The 17,306-nt window shown below is 53.5% G+C and overlaps 1 protein-coding gene across 3 annotated transcripts; it reads left to right on the forward strand.

Moving 5' to 3' along the window:
- Positions 1–2,209: 2,209 nt before the first annotated feature.
- TULP1 (TUB like protein 1) lies at positions 2,210–16,880 on the forward strand. 3 transcript variants are annotated; one of them, XM_023212621.3, is made up of 15 exons: positions 2,222–2,300; positions 2,416–2,467; positions 2,821–2,911; positions 3,282–3,440; positions 4,081–4,230; positions 5,153–5,254; positions 5,331–5,447; positions 5,752–5,855; positions 8,824–8,829; positions 8,930–9,100; positions 9,250–9,362; positions 10,943–11,054; positions 11,134–11,232; positions 14,592–14,763; positions 16,294–16,880. In XM_023212621.3, the coding sequence occupies exons 1-15, from the start codon at positions 2,254–2,256 to the stop codon at positions 16,425–16,427; spliced, it is 1,629 nt and encodes a 542-aa protein (XP_023068389.2). In that variant the 5' UTR covers positions 2,222–2,253; the 3' UTR covers positions 16,428–16,880. The 3 variants fall into 3 exon arrangements, with proteins under 3 accessions (XP_023068391.2, XP_023068389.2, XP_023068390.2); XM_023212622.3 differs by lacking the exon at positions 3,282–3,440; XM_023212623.2 differs by lacking the exons at positions 10,943–11,054; positions 11,134–11,232; positions 14,592–14,763; positions 16,294–16,880 and having other exon boundaries at positions 2,210–2,300; positions 8,933–9,100; positions 9,250–10,183.
- Positions 16,881–17,306: the final 426 nt, after the last annotated feature.

Genomic DNA, 17,306 nt, shown 5'->3' on the forward strand with positions numbered 1-17,306 from the left:
TGTTTTGTTTGTTCATTTGGTTGGTTGGTTTTGTTTTTGAGACAGGGTCTCATTTCATTGCCCAGGCTGGAGTGCTGTGGCGCTGTCTTGGCTCATTGTAGCCTCTGCCTCCTGGGCTCAAGTCATCCTCCTGCCTCAGCCTCCCAAGTAGTTGAGACCTCAGGCATGTACCACATAGCTCAGCTAATTTTTAAATTTTTTGTAGAGACATGGTCTCACTATGTTGTTCAGCCTGGTCTTGAACTCCTGGGGTCAAGTGATCCTCCCAAAGTGCTGGGATTACAGGCATAAGCCACTGCTCCTCGCCCTAATATTAGGGTGTTAATATCTGTCTCATAAATATTATTGTGAGGGTGGAGTGAGAATGGGAGCAAGCCACAGTAGGTGGACAATAAATGCTATTATCATCATATGGTCAGAGCCAAATGAGGACTGAGGCCTCTCTGAAGTGGCGACTTGAGGGCTGTTTAGAGTTGGATAGGTTTCATGGAATAGGGAGGGCGTTCCAGGAGGGAACAGCCTGAGCAAAGCCTTGGAGGACAGAAGTGTAAAGGCAGTAAGGAAACCTATGTGGCTGTGTGAAGAGTATGGCTTAGGATAACCCTGTGGTTAGACAGGCAGACTGAGGCCAGATCAGGGAGAGCCTTGAATGTCAACCCAACACATTTATTTATTTATTTATTTATTTTGAGACGGAGTCTTGCTCTGTCACCCGGGCTGGAGTGCAGTGGCCAGATCTCAGCTCACTGCAAGCTCCGCCTCCCGGGTTTATGACATTCTCCTGGCTCAGCCTGCGGAGTAGCTGGGACTACAGGTGCCCGCCACCTCGCCTGGCTAGTTTTTTGTATTTTTAGTAGAGACGGGGTTTCACCGTATTAGCCAGGATGGTCTCCATCTCCTGACCTCGTGATCCGCCCGTCTCGGCCTCCCAAAGTGCTGGGATTACAGGCTTGAGCCACCACGCCCGGCCTAACCCAATACATTTAAACTTAATCCTTAGGCAGTAGGGAGACAATGAATGTTTTTGAACAAAGGTGGCAACCGAAGAAGTAGTAGTATTTTATTTTATTTTATTTTGTTTTATTTTATTTTATTTTTGAGATGGAATTTCGCTCTTGTTGCCCCGGCTGGAGTGCAGTGAGGCGATCTCAGCTCATTGCAACCTCCACCTTCCGGTTTCAAGCGATTCTCCTGCCTCAGCCTCCAGAGTAGCTGGGACTACAGGCACGCGCCACCACGCCCAGCTAATTTTTGTATTTTTAGTAGAGATGGGGTTTCACCATATTGGCCAGGATGGTCTCGATCTCTTGACCTCATGATCTGCCCACCCTGGCCTCCCAAAGTGCTGGGGTTACAGGTGTGAGGCACTGCGCCCGGCCAAGTAGTATTTTTAGAAAGGTCCATTTGATATGGATTTACCCTAATTAGCCAGAATTGTGCCACTGCACTCCAGCCTGGGTGACAAAAGCAAAATTCTGTCTAAAACTAAACCAAACCAAACCAAAACCACAAAAGCATGTCCCCTATCAGTAAAAAAAGAAAAAGAGTTAAGAGTATACCTCCAATACAGACATATTCTCTCTCTTTTTTTGTTTTTTGAGATGGAGTCTTGCTCTTGTTAGCCAGGCTGGAGTGCAATGGCAATATCTCAGCTCACTGCAACCTTTGCCTCCCAGGTTCAAGCGATTCTCCTGCCTCAACCTCCCCAGTAGCTGGGACTACAGGTGCCCACCACGATGCCCAGCTACTTTTTGAATTTTTAGTAGAGACAGGGTTTCACTGTGCTGGCCAGGGTGGCCTCAAACTCCTGACCTCAAATGATCCACCTGCCTCAGCCTCCCAAAGTGCTGAGATTACAGGTGCAAGCCACTGCACCTGGCCCTAGTTCTTATTTTTTGTGAAAAATAAAGATAAATACAAGATCCAGTCTAATGTTTTCTTCCCACATCCCACTGACAAATGACTAATTGGCCCCTCTCACCCCAAGCTTCTGGGGGCTTCTGGGGGCAGGTGGAGTTGGTGGCCATCCTGCAGGCTGCTGGGGATCTGAGAAGAACTGGATTTGAGATTCTTCCCCCAGTGGCCTGGGCCTACCTAGCAGGGGAGGATCGTGGGCTGTAGCACCTCCCACAGCGCAGCCAGGCCTCCACTCCTTGAGCAGGGGGAGGGGGGTGAAGTTGAGCTGGGATTAGCAGGAGTCGGGAGGGAGGCTCCTAGACCTGCAGAGCAAGGGGTGCAGTAGGCAAAGGCACCATGCCTCTGCAGGATGAAACCCTCCGAGAGGTGTGGGCCTCTGACAGGTCTGGAAGGCTCCCATTTCGTGGTACCTGAACCCTGGGTGGCCTAGATGGAGGGGCTGGGTGGGATGCGGAGGGAAGGGGAAGGCAGACAGGCTGATCCCTTTGCTACCCTCAGTGGGCATGAAGAAGAAAGCCTGAGCCCGGAGGCCCCGCGGCGCCCCAAGCAGGTATGCCACCCCACTTGGAAAGGAAGCAGAAAGATGTCCCCACTGTGCGTAAACCCACGCAGGCTAGGGGGTCTGGGGGTGGGACAGGTCCCCCTCAGCAGGGTCTGGGGATTTGCGGGGAGAGAGGGCTGTTTGGGGGCTTGGGGTTTCCAGGAGAGGAATTGGGACTTTGGAGCATTGGATATGGCCACGATGCATGGAAGGGGTCATCCTTCCTCACTCCAAGAAGGGGGCTGCAGTTCCCCCCGGATAATCTGCAGTTATTTCTGGCGGCTCAAGGGATTAGAGGGGGATGGGCAGGCCTCAGCGCCCCCCTTTCCTTCCTCGCCCTCCTCTTGACCCCCGTTCCGCAGCGACCCGCCCCGGCACAGAGGCTAAGGAAGAAGAGGACGGAGGCCCCCGAATCCCCCTGCCCCACGGGATCCAAGCCCCGGAAGCCTGGAGGTGGGCGGGGTGCAGAGCCTTGGTGGACCCCCAGGGTGTGGGCTGCGGAAGGGAGGGGCCTGAGGGCCGGCGCGGATGTTGCCGAGCCTTGGAACAGGAGGAGGGGGGCGGGGAGTGATGAGGGGGTATTGGGGTTGGGGTTGGGATAGAAGGGGGTAGGGGTGGGGTAGAAGGGGGTGGGAGTGGGGTAGGGGTAGAATAGAAGGGGGTGGGAGGCCGAATGGAAGCCTGGGAGAAGTGTTGAAAGTGGAAACAGCCCAGGGGAGACCCCTAGGGTGAGGAGCCTGAGGGGAAGCGCCCAGGCTTGGGGGTAGGGGGTAGAGACTCTGAGGAGCCCTGGATGGGACCCCGTCTGAACCCCTCATCTCAGCTGGGCGGAAGGGGAGGCTGCGGGAGGAGCCTTCCCCAGACCCAGCCCAGGCCCGGGCGCCGCAGACGGTCTACGCCAGGTTCCTCAGGGACCCCGAGGCCAAGAAGCGCGACCCCCGGGAAACCTTTCTGGTAGCCCGTGCCCCAGACGCCGAGGACGGTGAGAGAGGGCCCCAGGGACGCGGGTGAGGGGGCGGTGGAGCTAAGGAGAGAAGGGGCTGGCTGGATGGGAAGGACCCAGAGAGGCAGAAAACAATTGTAATCAAACAGCCCCCACTTTTCTGGCCTTGTCTTTGAGCCAGGTATTGTGCTAAGCACCAACTATGAGAGGGTGATTCCTTTGTTCCCCTCCACCACCATTTTACAGCTGGAGAAACTGAGTCATAGAGCCATTGAGGGTTTTGTCTTAAATAGCAGTTAGGAGCCAGAAGTAGCCCAGATGGGTCTGACTCAAGGTCAGAAACAGACAAGGTCAGGAAGAAGCAGAGTGGATGCAGGGAGAAGGGGAAACAAGAGGCAAGGGGAGTGTGTAAGGAGAGGAGGGTCTCAGAGAGACAGGGGGGGCACTTCCGCAGGACAGGGGTCCTCCAACCCCAGCCACTCCCCTGACTTGCACACCCTGAAGGCTGCCAGTCACCCTCATTCTTCTGGGAAGGTACCACGTCTCGGGTTCTTGTTTCAGAAGGGCAGGCTCCCCTCCTGGTGCCCATGCACCACTTCCCAGCAGTCTGGAGGGACTGGGCTCCCCAGATAAGGAGGGCCCCGCTCAAACTCCCATTATGAAGAGTTTCTACCTACAGAGGAGGAGGAGGAAGAGGAGGATGAGGATGACGAGGAAGAGGAGGCAGAGGAAAAGAAAGAGAAAATCCTTTTGCCTCCCAAGAAGCCCCTGAAAGAGAAGAGCTCCGCAGACCTGAAGGAGAGGAGGGCCAGGGCCCAGGGCCCAAGGGGTGGGTGCTGAGGGTGCTGAGAGCTCACGGGGATGCAGAACAGCTCTGTGCTTGGGGGGCTTGGTGTCTCACTGAGACACAGCGATCGAGGCCTCAAAATGAATCCAGTACTGTGACCGGAGGGTTTTTCCTCTGATGGTTTCTCTCCCAGATGGTCCTTAAGGACGCAGACCAATATATGCCCCTACCCCTGGCCCCACTGCCCCTGCCCCTTGAGCTCTGTGAGCCAGAGGAGGACAGAGGATTCTAGTTTTCTTTGTGATTTTTGTTTAGTTTTTGTTTTAACTCAGTGGAAATTGTTATGATTTTTATAAAAGTATCAAAGTGATTACAGTAAAAAGAAATCAGTGAATCAATGCTGTGATGGCGTCCTGGCCTGGGCACCCTACCTGATAGGGACCAGCGGCCTGGCCTAGAGCTAGGACCTTGGGCCTCTGAGGCACATTCTGTAGCGTGACCAGAGAAGGTTTCCTGGAGGACACGGGACAAAAGGCAGGATTCAGAGGCTTGGTTAGAAGGCCTGGTGTTCATTCATTCCGGAACTGCTAGTTAAGCTCCTGGTGTTTGCCCAGAGCTTTTTTGGCCTCAGGGAAAGAAAAACCAAGATGAGCAGAAGTCACAAAAATTAGCCGGGTGTGGTGGCGTGCACCTGTAGTCCCAGCTACTTGGGCGGCTGAGGCACAAGAATCACTTGAACCCGGGAGGTGGAGGTTGCAGTGAGCTGAGATCCCGCCACTGCATTCCAGCCTGGGCAACAGCGAGACTGTCTCAAAAAAAGAAAGAAAAGAAAAAGACAGCAGGCTGTGGGCCTCTGTCAAGCTTTCAGCCTCCCTGGGGACTATAGGGAGGACAAGAGAGTTGGAAGGCAGCCTTCAGCCCCAGTAGACACCTTATTTGCCTGACCCCCATCTTCCATTTCCAGGAGACCTGGGAAGCCCTAACCCCCCGCCGAAACCTCTGCGTGTTAGGAATAAGGAAGCCCCAGCAGGGGAGGGGACCAAGATGAGAAAGACCAAGAAGAAAGGTGAGCCCAGCCCAGGGAGGAACAGGGAACTCTAGCTGCGCTGGGGGTTGTGACACTTTCACATCCACACATGCAGGGTCTGGGGAGGCCGACAAGGACCCCTCAGGGAGCCCAGCCAGTGCGAGGAAGAGCCCAGCAGCCATGTTTCTGGTTGGGGAAGGCAGTCCTGACAAGAAAGCCCTGAAGAAGAAAGGTGGATGGCAAGGGCTTCTGGTGTGGTGACATCTTGAGGTGGTCCTGGGGGTGGGGAGCTGGAGGGTCCTTACATCATATGGGACAGTGCTAGGTAAGGAGTTTTCGGGGTCTAGAGTCAGACAATGTGCGGGGCATCTTGACCCCCACATTGATAGCTGTGTGGACTCAGGCAGGTGTCTTAGCCTTTCTGAGCTCTAATAATAACATGGAGTCGACTCTCTTGTGGTTGTGGGGAGCATCCAAGTGAGACATGGGTGTTGGAAGCACTTTGTTCACAACCTTGTTTCCCCCTCCATTCCCAGGCACTCCCAAAGGCGGGAGGAAGGAGGAAGAAGAGGAAGAGGAGGCAGCTACGGTGACAAAGAACAGCAATCAAAAGGGCAAAGCCAAAGGAAAAGGCAAAAAGGTTGGGGCCCAGAGGGGCAGGGGGCTGAGGTCCCTTCAGGGAACAGAGGCAAGGGCCTGGACTTGGGATCCTAGAGGGTGGGGGCCTAGAGCCACTTGAGGTTAGAACCTTGGCTCCCCCTCTTGTGACAGGATATAAGGACAAAGGAAACCAGGTTTGTGCAAACAGAGGAGGCGTTTGTGGGGTCACCAAGCTAGGACTTGCCATGCAAGGGCCTTATGTCATCTGGGCTCTCTGAGGCCTCCCCTCTGGAGCGTAACCACCAGACGGCCAGAGATGCTCCCACGCCCCCCCATGTTTTTTGTGCCGGGGAGGAGGAGCACACAGGCAGAGAGGCAGATGGGGACTGACTGATAGTCAGCTGCACCCGTTGTTAAAATGTTTCCACCCTACTGCCCTGAGCTCCCCAGGCACTTTCACCCACCTTACCCAGGATCTCCCAACCTCCCAGCAACTAAACACTCCAGCAACAAAAGGGTTAACACTGCCCATCAGGGGCCTCCTGGTTTCTCCTCCAAGCTTACCAGTAGGCATCTCCATGGCGAACAAGTTGTTAAATATTTTGAATATTGCCCCTGCTCCCAAACAGGACTCAGACACCAACACACAAAAGCTGGAGTAAGCAGGAGAGGGAGGTCCAACTGAGAGAAAGTAACAAAAGTTTTCAAGGAACAGGTTTCCCCCAGTGGGGAGATCATCACAAGGACAGGGCCTGGATTTTAGCTTTGAAGGTTTATTAGTTTGTGCAGGAGTGGTCAGGTCTGGGGGGGACTGATTGACATTAACCAAGATCGGCAGATGCTGATGTACAAACTGAAAGGCCAGTTTACTGTCTCCCGGGGGGAATGTAACTGCAGAAGAGCCTTCAGTACAGTAGGCTCTTGAAATTCGCAGCTGCTGAAGTGTTTGAATAAGTTCTGGCTTTCTCCACATCGTGTTCCAAACGTAGTCTTTTGTTTCCCAAGTTGCTTCTGGAACAGCCTAGCTTAGAGAATAGGTGATCACTTGTCCCTGAGCTGAGGATTCATTGCTCCACATCAGCCTCCCTCAAACACACTGCAAACCTGTGCTCAACAAAAACCGCCATGGCCAGGAGGGTGCCTCACGCCTGTAATCCCAGCACTTTGGGAGGAGGAGGCAGATGGGTCACTTGAAGTCAGGAGTTCGAGACCAGCCTGGCCAACATCGTGAAACCCCATCTCTACTAAAAATACAAAAATTATCAGGGCATGGTGGTGCGCACCTGTAGTCCCAGCTACTTGGGAGGATGAGGCAGGAGAATCGCTTGAACCCAGGAGGTAGAGGTTGCAGTGAGCTGAGATTGCGCCACTGCATTCCAGCCTGGGTGACAAGAGCGAGGCTCCATCTCAAAAAAATGAAAAATAAATTTAAAAAAAAACGGCCAACCACAGCACATCAGGGATTCTTCGTGGCTCCCAAATAGGATTGAACCCTCAAATACACACACCCAGGCTGGCAGTCCATGCTTGCCCCTGTTGGAAAAGTTGGGCTTAGACTCTTGGCTCCCTTCCTGTGAGGGACAGAACATGAAGACAAAGGGCACCAAGTTTGTGAGAACAGAAGGGGCTGTTGTGGGGTCACCAGGCCACCCTAGGGTTTTATGTCACCAAATTGTTCTTAGGAGTTTCTCAATGAGCAAAGTGGGCTTACATATTCATTCATGTATTAACTATGCATTGCTGTATAACGAATCACCCCAAACTGAGTATTAAAACAACATTTACTTTCTTATTCAATTTCTGAGAGCCAGAAATCTAGGAGTGGCTTAGCAGAGTAGTTCCGGCTCAGGGTCTCTGAGGAAGTTGCAGTCAAAATGTCAGCTGGTGCTTCGGTCACTCTGAAGGCTTCACTGGAAATGAAGGATCCACTTCTAAAATAGTTCCCTGTGGTGGGTGTTAGCTGGAGATCTCAGTTCCTTCCCACAGGGACCTCTCCTGGAGGCTGCTTGAGTGTTCTTTTTTTATTATTTTAAAAATTTTATTTATTTTTTTGCTTCTTATGCTTCATAAGTGTTCTTATGCTTATCTATTTTTTGCTTCAGAGTGTTCTTATGACATGGCAGGCAACTTCTCCCAAAGTCCAAGAGACAGAGAGCCATGTAGAAGCCACAATATCTTTTATGACCTAACCTTGGAAGTGGCCCATGATCACTTCTGCCATATTCTACTGGTCACAGGAAGCAACCCTGGAATGCAGTGGGAGGAGACTACATAAAGGCACAAATACCAGGAGACAAGGATCATTGGGTGCCATCTTATGATAATGAATATCATCTTGACTATAGTATTCATTAGTTAACAGTAAGAGTGGCAGCTAACACTTTCATAGTGCTTAGAACACAGCAGTCCCTTCTGTTAGCCCCACTTCCCTGCCTGAGACAGTGTGCAAAGGAGGAAAGGTCTTTCTAAAGGCTCTGGACCTCATAGGAGACTGGACAGAACTCATGCCCCAGCCCCACCTCTTACTAGTTATGTGAACTTGGGCAAGTGACTTAACTTCTCTAAGCCTCAGCTTCCTCATCTACACGATGGGGATGACTACCACGGTGGGGTGATAAGAGGATGAAATGAGTATATATTTGGAAAGTACTTGGAACTATGGTACCCTGATAGAATTTATGCAAGCATTTGTTAAATACATAGGGAAGGCCTGTCCCAGGTATCCACCCCTACTATACCTACTTCTCAGATGAGAAAATTGAGTTACAGTGTGGTGAAACTTAACAGTTAAGACAGTGGTGAAACTAGGATTTGAACCTAGACAGTCTGGCTCCAAAGCGTGTGCTCCTAACCACAAGCTAAGCAGAATAAAAATAAATCACAGAGCTCCCCAGAGCCTCCTAACTTGGCCGTGCCGGGCTGCCAGGGAGCGTGAGGGGCAGTGGCGTCCCATCCTCCAGGGATGCAGCCCCTGCTCCAGCCAGCCTCTCTGTTCTCTCCGCACACAGAAAGCGGTGAGTTGTCCTGCGGGGCTGCCCCTGTCTCAGCACTGGGACCTGCTGGGGGCGGGGGAGCTGGTGGTCTGGGGCTGATGGACCCTCTGCCCCCACCCAGAAGGAGGAGAGGGCCCCGTCTCCCCCCGTGGAGGTGGATGAACCCCGGGAGTTTGTGCTCCGGCCTGCCCCCCAGGGCCGCACGGTGCGCTGCCGGCTGACCCGGGACAAGAAGGGCATGGATCGAGGCATGTATCCCTCCTACTTCCTGCACCTGGACTCAGAGAAGAAGGTGGGTGGGGAGATGCAGCAGAGGAGGGAGGGTGGACGGGTCGGGGATGGGGGCCAGGGGACAAACGGGCCTGCTTTCTCCCCGCTGCTCACCTCCATCCCTTCCCACCTTCTCTTCCCATCCTCTCACCTGTCTCCCCTTTTCCCCAGGTGTTCCTCTTGGCTGGCAGGAAACGAAAACGGAGCAAGACAGCCAATTACCTCATCTCCAGCGACCCTACCAATCTCTCCCGAGGGGGGGAGAATTTCATCGGGAAGCTGAGGTGGGGCTGGGTTTCCTGGGAGGGAGGGGTGGGGGGTGCTTGGGTCAGCAAGAAGGCCATAGCCAGTCATCTCTGTCCTGCTGTGCCTGGCAGGGCACCCACCACACTGGGCACCCTGGAAACATCCCCTAGCCTTGGGCCTCTCACTTGGATGTACATAGATCGTTTGGGGAGCTTATTAAAATGTTTCAATGTGTGGGGTGGGCCCGGGAGTCTACTTTTTAATGAGCACCCAGGCGATGCCCACACTGCTGCCAGCACAGGGCTTCACTTGGAGCAGGGCATAAGTTCCACAAGGGCAGGCACTGTGCCTGTCTTGTTTAGGGCTCAGTTCCTAGCACTGAACACTTATTAGCTCAACAAGTATTTACTGATCAAATGAATGAACATATATTCAGCACTATCCTGTGCTGTCTTCCCATACATCTAATCCTCACCACGAATCTGAGCGCGGAAGGAAGGGGATGCCTGAGTCAGGCCTTACTTCTTAAATGTATGTATTTAGGCTGGGCGCAGTGGCTCATGCCTGTATTCCCAGCATTTTGGGAGGACGAGGCAGGTGGATCACTTGAGGTCAGAAATCCGAGATCAGCCTGGCCAACATGGTGAAACTCCGTCGCTACTAAAAATACAAAAATTAGCCGGGCATGGTGGCACGCACCTGGAGTCCCAGCTACCTGGGAGGTTGAGGTGGGAGAATCTCTTGAACCCAAGAGGTGGAGGTTGCAGTGAGCTGAAATCATGCCACTGCACTTCAGCGTGGGCAACAGACCAAGACCCTGTCTCAAAAATAAATGAATAAATAAATGTATGTATTTAACAAAACTTTTATAAGGTCTAATTATGTGTCAGGTGTAATTCTAAGTCACTTCCAAATGTTAACCCATTCAATCCTCTTATTGTCCACATGAGGGAAATGCTGTTGCTCAGTCCATTTTGGGATGCTGGGGCTCAGAGAGTTTGAATACCTTGCCCAAGATCTCACAGCTAGTAACAGTAAGAGATGGAGTTGGGATTTTAACATTGCCTAGTCTCCTTGTAGATTCAGACTTTTTTATTTATTTATTTATTTGTTTATTTATTTAATTTATTTATTTTGGCGTGCACTCTGTCACCCACGCTGGAGTGCAGTGATGTGATCATGGCCATGGCTCACTGCAGCCTCGACCTCCCGGGCCCAAGTGATCCTCCCACCTTAGCCTCCTGAGTAGCTGGGACTACAGGCACATGCCATGGTGCCTAGATAATTTGGTGGGTGGGGGGCGGGTATTTTTTGTAGAGACGGGGTTGCCTGCCATGTTGCCCAGGCTGGTTTCAAACTCCTGGACTCAAGCGATCCTCCCTCCTCTGACTTCCAAAGTGCTGAGATTACAAGCTTGAGCCACCATGCCCTGGGTTGGGCCAGCATTTAAAAAGACCTCTGCATAGGGGGAAGCCTGGGGCAGGGAACATGAATTGCTCCGTTCTAAGACACCCCCACCCTTGTAGGAAGCTCTCTAAACTGCTTGGCTGTGTGGAAGGGGCCTGGGGCAGGGATGTAGGTCCCCTCAGCCCCGCCCCAAGCTCTACCCTGCTTGCAGGTCCAACCTCCTGGGGAACCGCTTCACGGTCTTTGACAACGGGCAGAACCCACAGCGTGGGTACAGCACTAACGTGGCAAGCCTTCGGCAGGAGCTGGCAGCTGTGATCTATGTGAGGACTCCACCTGTCCCCCATGCCAGGCTGCTCCCCTTACAGGGGCTGACCTCACAGGCATCTGTTTCCCTCCCAGGAAACCAACGTACTGGGCTTCCGTGGCCCCCGGCGCATGACCGTCATCATTCCTGGCATGAGTGCGGAGAACGAGAGGGTCCCCATCCGGCCCCGAAATGTGAGCCCCGCACCTCCATGGCCCCTGACTCCTTATTTGAGAAACAGGGGAGTCGGGGCTCAGCTTAGGAAATAGCCAACTCCCTGGGCACGTTCATCACCCTCCAACACAAATTCATTCTGGTCACCTATGGAATGGATTTGGGCTTTTTGTAATTGAATTCACTGAAAAACCACAATAGGCTTTTTGGTTGTTTTCAGAGTTTACATCAAATTCATATATTACATCCATTCATATGTTCATTGACCACACATATTGAGTGCTAAGTATTATCCTAGGCACCCGGAAGACATCGTGGACAAAACAAAGATCTGCCCCACCCCCCCGAAGCTGGCATTATATTGGAGGGAGAGTAACAGTAGACAATAATTGTGATAAATAGGTAAATTATGGAGCATACTGGAAGGTGGTAAGTGCTATGGGGAAAAACGTCAGACCAGGTGCAGTGGCTCACACCTGTAACCCCAGCACTTTGGGAGGCCAAGGTGGGCGGGTCACCTGAGGTCAGGAGTTTGAGACCAGCCTGGCCAACATGGCTAAACCCTATCTCTACTAAATATACAAAAATTAGCCGGGTGTAGTGGTGGGCACCTGTAATCTCACCTGTTTACTCAGGAGGCTGACGCAGGGAGTATTGCTTGAACCCGGGAGGCACAGGTTGCAGTGAGCCAAGATCGCGCCATTGCACTCCAGCCTGGGCGACAGAGCGAGACGCCGTCTCAAAAATTTAAAAAATGTTGCTGGGCACGGTGGCTCACGCTTGTGACCCCAGCATTTTGGGAGGCCAAGCCCGGCAGATCACAAGGTCAGGAGTTTGAGACCAGCCTGGCCAACATGGTAAAATCCCATCTCTGCTAAAAATACAAAAATTAACTGGGTGTGGTGACAGGTGCCTGTAATCCTAGCTACTCAAGAGGCTGAGGCAGGAGAATTGCTTGAATCCCAGAGGCGGAGGTTGCAGTGAGCCAAGATCATGCCACTGCACTCCAGCCTGGGCAACAGAGCTAGACTCCATCTCAAAATAAGTAAATAAATAAATAATAAAAAAATAAAAAATTTTAAAAGAAAAAAGTCAAACAGGGGAAGGGAGATGACAAGTGTGTAAGTCTCAGTATTAAATATAGTTGTGAGAGCAGACCTCAATAAGAAGGTGAGGGAGTGAGCCTACGGATAGCTGGGGGAAGAGCGCCTGGGCAAAGGGAAGAGCCAGTGCAAGGGTCCTGTGGCAGGAGGGGGCCTGGTGGGCTGGAGGAACCACCAGGTAACCAGTGTGGCTGGAGGGAGAGGAGGTCAGAAAGGTGAGGGTAAGGGGTAGACAGGGCCTGTAAAACTGGTTTTTGCTCAGAGAGAAATGGGAAGCCACAGCAGGGTTTTGAGCAAAAGCAGTGACATGACTTATTTTTTTTTTTTTTTGAGACAGAGTCTCACTCTGTCGCCCAGGCTGGAGTGCAGTGGCTGGATCTCAGCTCACTGCAAGCTCCGCCTCCTGGATTTACGCCATTCTCCTGCCTCAGCCTCCTGAGTAGCTGCGACTATAGGCGCCCGCCACCTCGCCCGGCTAGTTTTTTTTTTTTTTTTTTTTTGTATTTTGTAGTAGAGACGGGGTTTCACCATGATAGCCAGGATGGTCTCGATCTCCTGACCTCGTGATCCGCCCATCTTGGCCTCCCAAAGTGCTGGGATTACAGGCTTGAGCCACCGCGCCCGGCCGACATTTTTTTTGAGACGGAGTTTTGCTCTGTCACCCAGGCTGGAGTGCAATGGCGTGATCGCAGCTAACTGCAACCTCTACCTCCCAGGTTCAAGAGATTCTCCTGCCTCAGCCTCCCGAGTAGCTGGGATTACAGGTGCCCACCACCACACCCAGCTAATTTTTGTATTTTCAGTAGAGATGGGGTTTCGCCATGATGGCCAGGCTGGTCTTGAACTCCTGACCTCAAGTGACCCACCTGCCTCAGCCTCCCAAAGTGCTAGGATTACAGGCCTGAGCCACTGTGCCTGGCCTTTGTTTTTGAGAACGGGTCTCACTCTAGCCCAGGCTGGAGGATGGTGGTATGATCACTGCTCACTGCAGCCTTGACATCCTGGCTTCAAACAATGCTGCTTCCTGCCTCAGCCTCTCATGTAGCTGAGACCCCAGGCACATGCCACCACATCTGGCTAGTTTTTTGTAGAGCCGGGGTCTCACTTTGTTGCCCAGGCTGGTCTCAAACTCCTCAAGTGATCCTCTTGTCTCAAAGTGTTGGGATCATATGCGTGAGCCACCATGCTTGGCATGACTTGTATTTTAAAAGGCAAAGGTTGTTTTGCGTGTGTACGTATGAGGCGTAGTTTAAGATGCAGAGATGTTCTGGAGAGATGTGTCAGTCCTGTGCTCTGCTCTTTAGCACTACAGGTCCAGTGAGTCCAGGATTTCAGAGGCTCTGGGTGACTCGCATGCCCCATCCTCACAGGAGACTGATGTCATTTTACTCATTTACAATGAAAGATAATACCCCTGTCAGCTGATCACACATCCTTCCCTGCTGGAAAGTCACAGCCCAGGCTGATCTGCAGGGCACCAGCCATGCGAGGCTCAGTCTTGAGGGTTCATTCAGCCTGTGGGCCCCACAGTTGCCCCTCCCATGCCTGGAATAAACACACAAATCCCCCAGAGGCAGCATCTCCTGCCCTTGTTTGGGCCCCGTAAGAAATGCCTAGTGCTGTTTTGGGTCTCTCTTCTGCCAATTACAGTGCAGTGGGAGGAATGGTAAGAGCAAAGTGTCATGGTCTCAGTTCACAGCTGAGACATGTAAATCAGATGGGCGGTCAGGAAGGCTTCTAGGAGGAGGTGATCTTGAGTGGACTCACTCTAATCCATGAACGTGAGCAGGTGACAAGGAAACTCAGGAAAGAAAGATCTTAAGGGCACATCATACAGACCCTGCTCCTTCCTTTCAGAAACTCTCCTCCAAGTACACTTTCTCTTAACTGCAATTTACCTATCCATCTCCCCAGCTCAACTGTGTGCCCTTTGTAGGTCCGAGATTGGCTCATCCTGTCATTAGGTACCAGTGTGTGTCTGTCTCCTAAGACCGCTTGGGTACCAATGGCATGGAGCGTCTATGTGCCAGATACTCCTTGCCATTTTCCAGCCCTCCGCTTTGACATCCCAGAGACAAAGCCCCATTCTCATAGATGTGAACCCTGTCCACAAGGATGCCACAGATGCCAAACCTGTTCTCAGATATCCTAATGGATGAAGATGTCCAGGCCACACCCCTGCGCACACAGGCCCAGGCCCCTTCTCTGGTCAGTCCTGAGCCATCTCAGTCACCTCTAACTGTCCTCTCCCTCTCTGCCCCCCCGGTGCACCCCAGGCTAGTGACGGCCTGCTGGTGCGCTGGCAGAACAAGACACTGGAGAGCCTCATAGAACTGCACAACAAGCCACCTGTCTGGAACGATGACAGCGGCTCCTACACCCTCAACTTCCAAGGCCGGGTCACCCAGGCCTCAGTCAAGAATTTCCAGATTGTCCACGCTGATGATCGTGAGTACCTGAGGGCCCAGGTCTGACTCTTCTCCACCACTCCCAGGACGCCAACCCTTATTCAAGCTCCCCTCACCCCCTCACATACACACACACCAACCGTTATCCCGAGAGCTGAGACATCCCACAAGGTCACTCTCTCCTCCATAGGTACTGACACTGTGCTCTCAAGAGCCTCGATATTCTAAGCGGGTGTCTTGGGGCTCATGATTCCAGTTTCCCATTCCAGCATTGGCCAGAGCAGTAGGTTAGATACTGGGACATTCTGGACAAGATTGTGTTGAAGGGAGGGTTGAGCTCCTAGAGTCTGAAAACCACTGACAGCCCGACTCCTCTTTGGTCAAAGAGGGTGCTGAGGCTCAGGGAGGGCAGCCCTTTGCCCAAAGTCTCTCAGCAACTTCTCCAGGAAGTTATACTGGCCCTCAAAATTTATTTCACAAAACTTACACGGTGCTTACTGTATGCCAGGCACTGTTCTCGGGATTTTACAGATACTGAATCATTAAATCCCTTCAACATCCCTGTGAGGAGTGCCATTATTATCTCTATTTGGCAGGAAACTGAGGCACAGAGAGGTTAAGCAACTTGCCCATGGTCACATCACTAGTAGGAGGTAGAGCTGACAGTCAGGATCTCCAGCGGCCATGCTCTTAACCTCTTCAAGATGGTTGCCTTTTAGGGGCGGGGAATATTAAGCATTTTTGAGTGCCTACTCTGTGTCTTCTCTCAAGTGAGAGGTCAAAGGACTACCTTGGAAGGGTCAGGGAAACAAGGTGTCCCTCTTACAAGCCTTGGTTGGAAAGGCTTCCTTCCCACTAGGGTGAGGAAGTGTGGGGATGGCAGGGTATCTCCCATAGGTCTCTGGGTTCACAGGGTTGGACCAACATTGAGTGAGCCCCAACTCCATCCTAGAGATGTGCCCCCAGTGCCACCTGTCCTGTGGCCGTGGGACTGCTCTCCAGATCATGTTTCTGGTCTGGTGGAGCCTGGTCCACCTTAGTTTGGGGGTATTTTTAGCAACTTTCTGTCCCTATGGATGCTGTGGGAGGTGCTGAGGTTGGGCTGGGAACCTGGATCAGAGAGGGGAGAGGTGCCCAGTGAGGCTGAGGAAGGGGACCAGGGGGTAGTCAAGGGGTGGAGCTGGGGTCTAAGGTGGGACTTAGTGGCTGGGGATAGGAGGAAAGAATGTGGCCAGAAACAACAGAGAAGTTGGGAAGGAAGAATTCTGGGCTTGGATAAATTTGACAGGGTCCCATAGTTAATCAGGTGCGGGCTCTAGGCATGGCCTGTGGCAGCAGCAGACAAGGCAGGGTCCCTGCCCCCAGGAGATTACAGTGTGACTGCAAAGCCATGTGGTGCTCGTGTGGAGTGAGATAGGAAGAAGGGATGGGTGTTGAGTAACTGAGATGGTGGCTGAGGGTTGGATCCCCAAGGCAAGGGAGAGACTGCCCCCAAGGTTGAAGGCACTGTCTGCCACGATGGGAGTCCAAGGAGGTCTCGGGCCGCCCCCACCCCGTCTTGTGTCCATAGCCGACTATATCGTGCTGCAGTTCGGCCGCGTGGCGGAGGACGCCTTCACCCTAGACTACCGGTACCCGCTGTGCGCCCTGCAGGCCTTCGCCATCGCCCTCTCCAGTTTCGACGGGAAGCTGGCCTGCGAATGACCCCAGCAGCCCCTCAGCGCCCCCAGAGCCCGTCAACGTGGGGGGAAGGATTCAGTGGAGGCTTGCCGGGTCCCTCCAGCAAAGCCCCCGCGGAAAACTGCTCCTGTGTCGGGGCTGACCCCTCACTGCCTCTCGGTGACCTCCGTCCGCTCCCCAGCCTGGCACAGGCCGACGCAGGAGGAGCCCGGACGGCGGGTAGGACGGAGATGAAGAACATCTGGAGTTGGAGCCGCACATCTGGTCTCGGAGCTCGCCTGCGCCGCTGTGCCCCCCTCCTCCCCGAGTCCCAGTCACTTCCTGTCCGGGAGCAGTAGTCAGTGTTGTTTTAACCTCCCCTCTCCCCGGGACCGCGCTAGGGCTCCGAGGAGCTGGGGCGTGCTAGGAGGAGGGGGTAGGTGATGGGGGACGAGGACCAGGCACCCACATCCCCAATAAAGCCGCGTCCTTGGCCAAGCGGAGCGGTGGTTCCTCAGCGCGTGCGGAGAACGAGGCGGCAGGAGGCGTCCGAGGCGCGGGCTAGAAGCCTCAACCCCCGCCCCACTCCCGCCCAGGCCCCGGGCGCTCCAGCGTCCCCTCCCCGCGCCCGTCGCGGGTCCTACCGAAACTCGGCGGCCGCGCAGCGTCGAGACGCCCCCCGCGGGGGCCCGGGGAGCCCGGACGAAAGGGAGGGTCCCGGAGGTCGGGGAAGAGGGAGAAAGAGAGAAGAAATTCGAGAAACGAGCCACGCGGGGAGAACCAGACAAACCGGGTCCCGGCAGGGCGGGCGCAGCCGCCAGGGCGGAGCCGGGTCTGGGGCCCCGGGAGTGGGGGGCAGGCCCGCGAGCTGGAGGGGACGCTCAGCCTCGGCAGCTCGGGACTAGAGTGGAGAGGCCGGGAGCC

This window comes from Piliocolobus tephrosceles, chromosome 5 (genome assembly GCF_002776525.5).
Source record: "Piliocolobus tephrosceles isolate RC106 chromosome 5, ASM277652v3, whole genome shotgun sequence".
Classification (NCBI taxonomy): Eukaryota; Metazoa; Chordata; class Mammalia; order Primates; family Cercopithecidae; genus Piliocolobus; species Piliocolobus tephrosceles.

Excerpts from the sequence above, each read along its gene's own strand:
- TULP1 (XM_023212621.3), top strand. The coding sequence starts at position 2,254 with ATGCCTCTGCAGGATGAAACCCTCCGAGAGGTGTGGGCCTCTGACAG. Across the intron at positions 2,301-2,415 it reads GAGGTGTGGGCCTCTGACAG|TGGGCATGAAGAAGAAAGCC; the intron begins GTCTGGAAGGCT and ends TGCTACCCTCAG. Across the intron at positions 14,764-16,293 it reads GATTGTCCACGCTGATGATC|CCGACTATATCGTGCTGCAG; the intron begins GTGAGTACCTGA and ends TTGTGTCCATAG.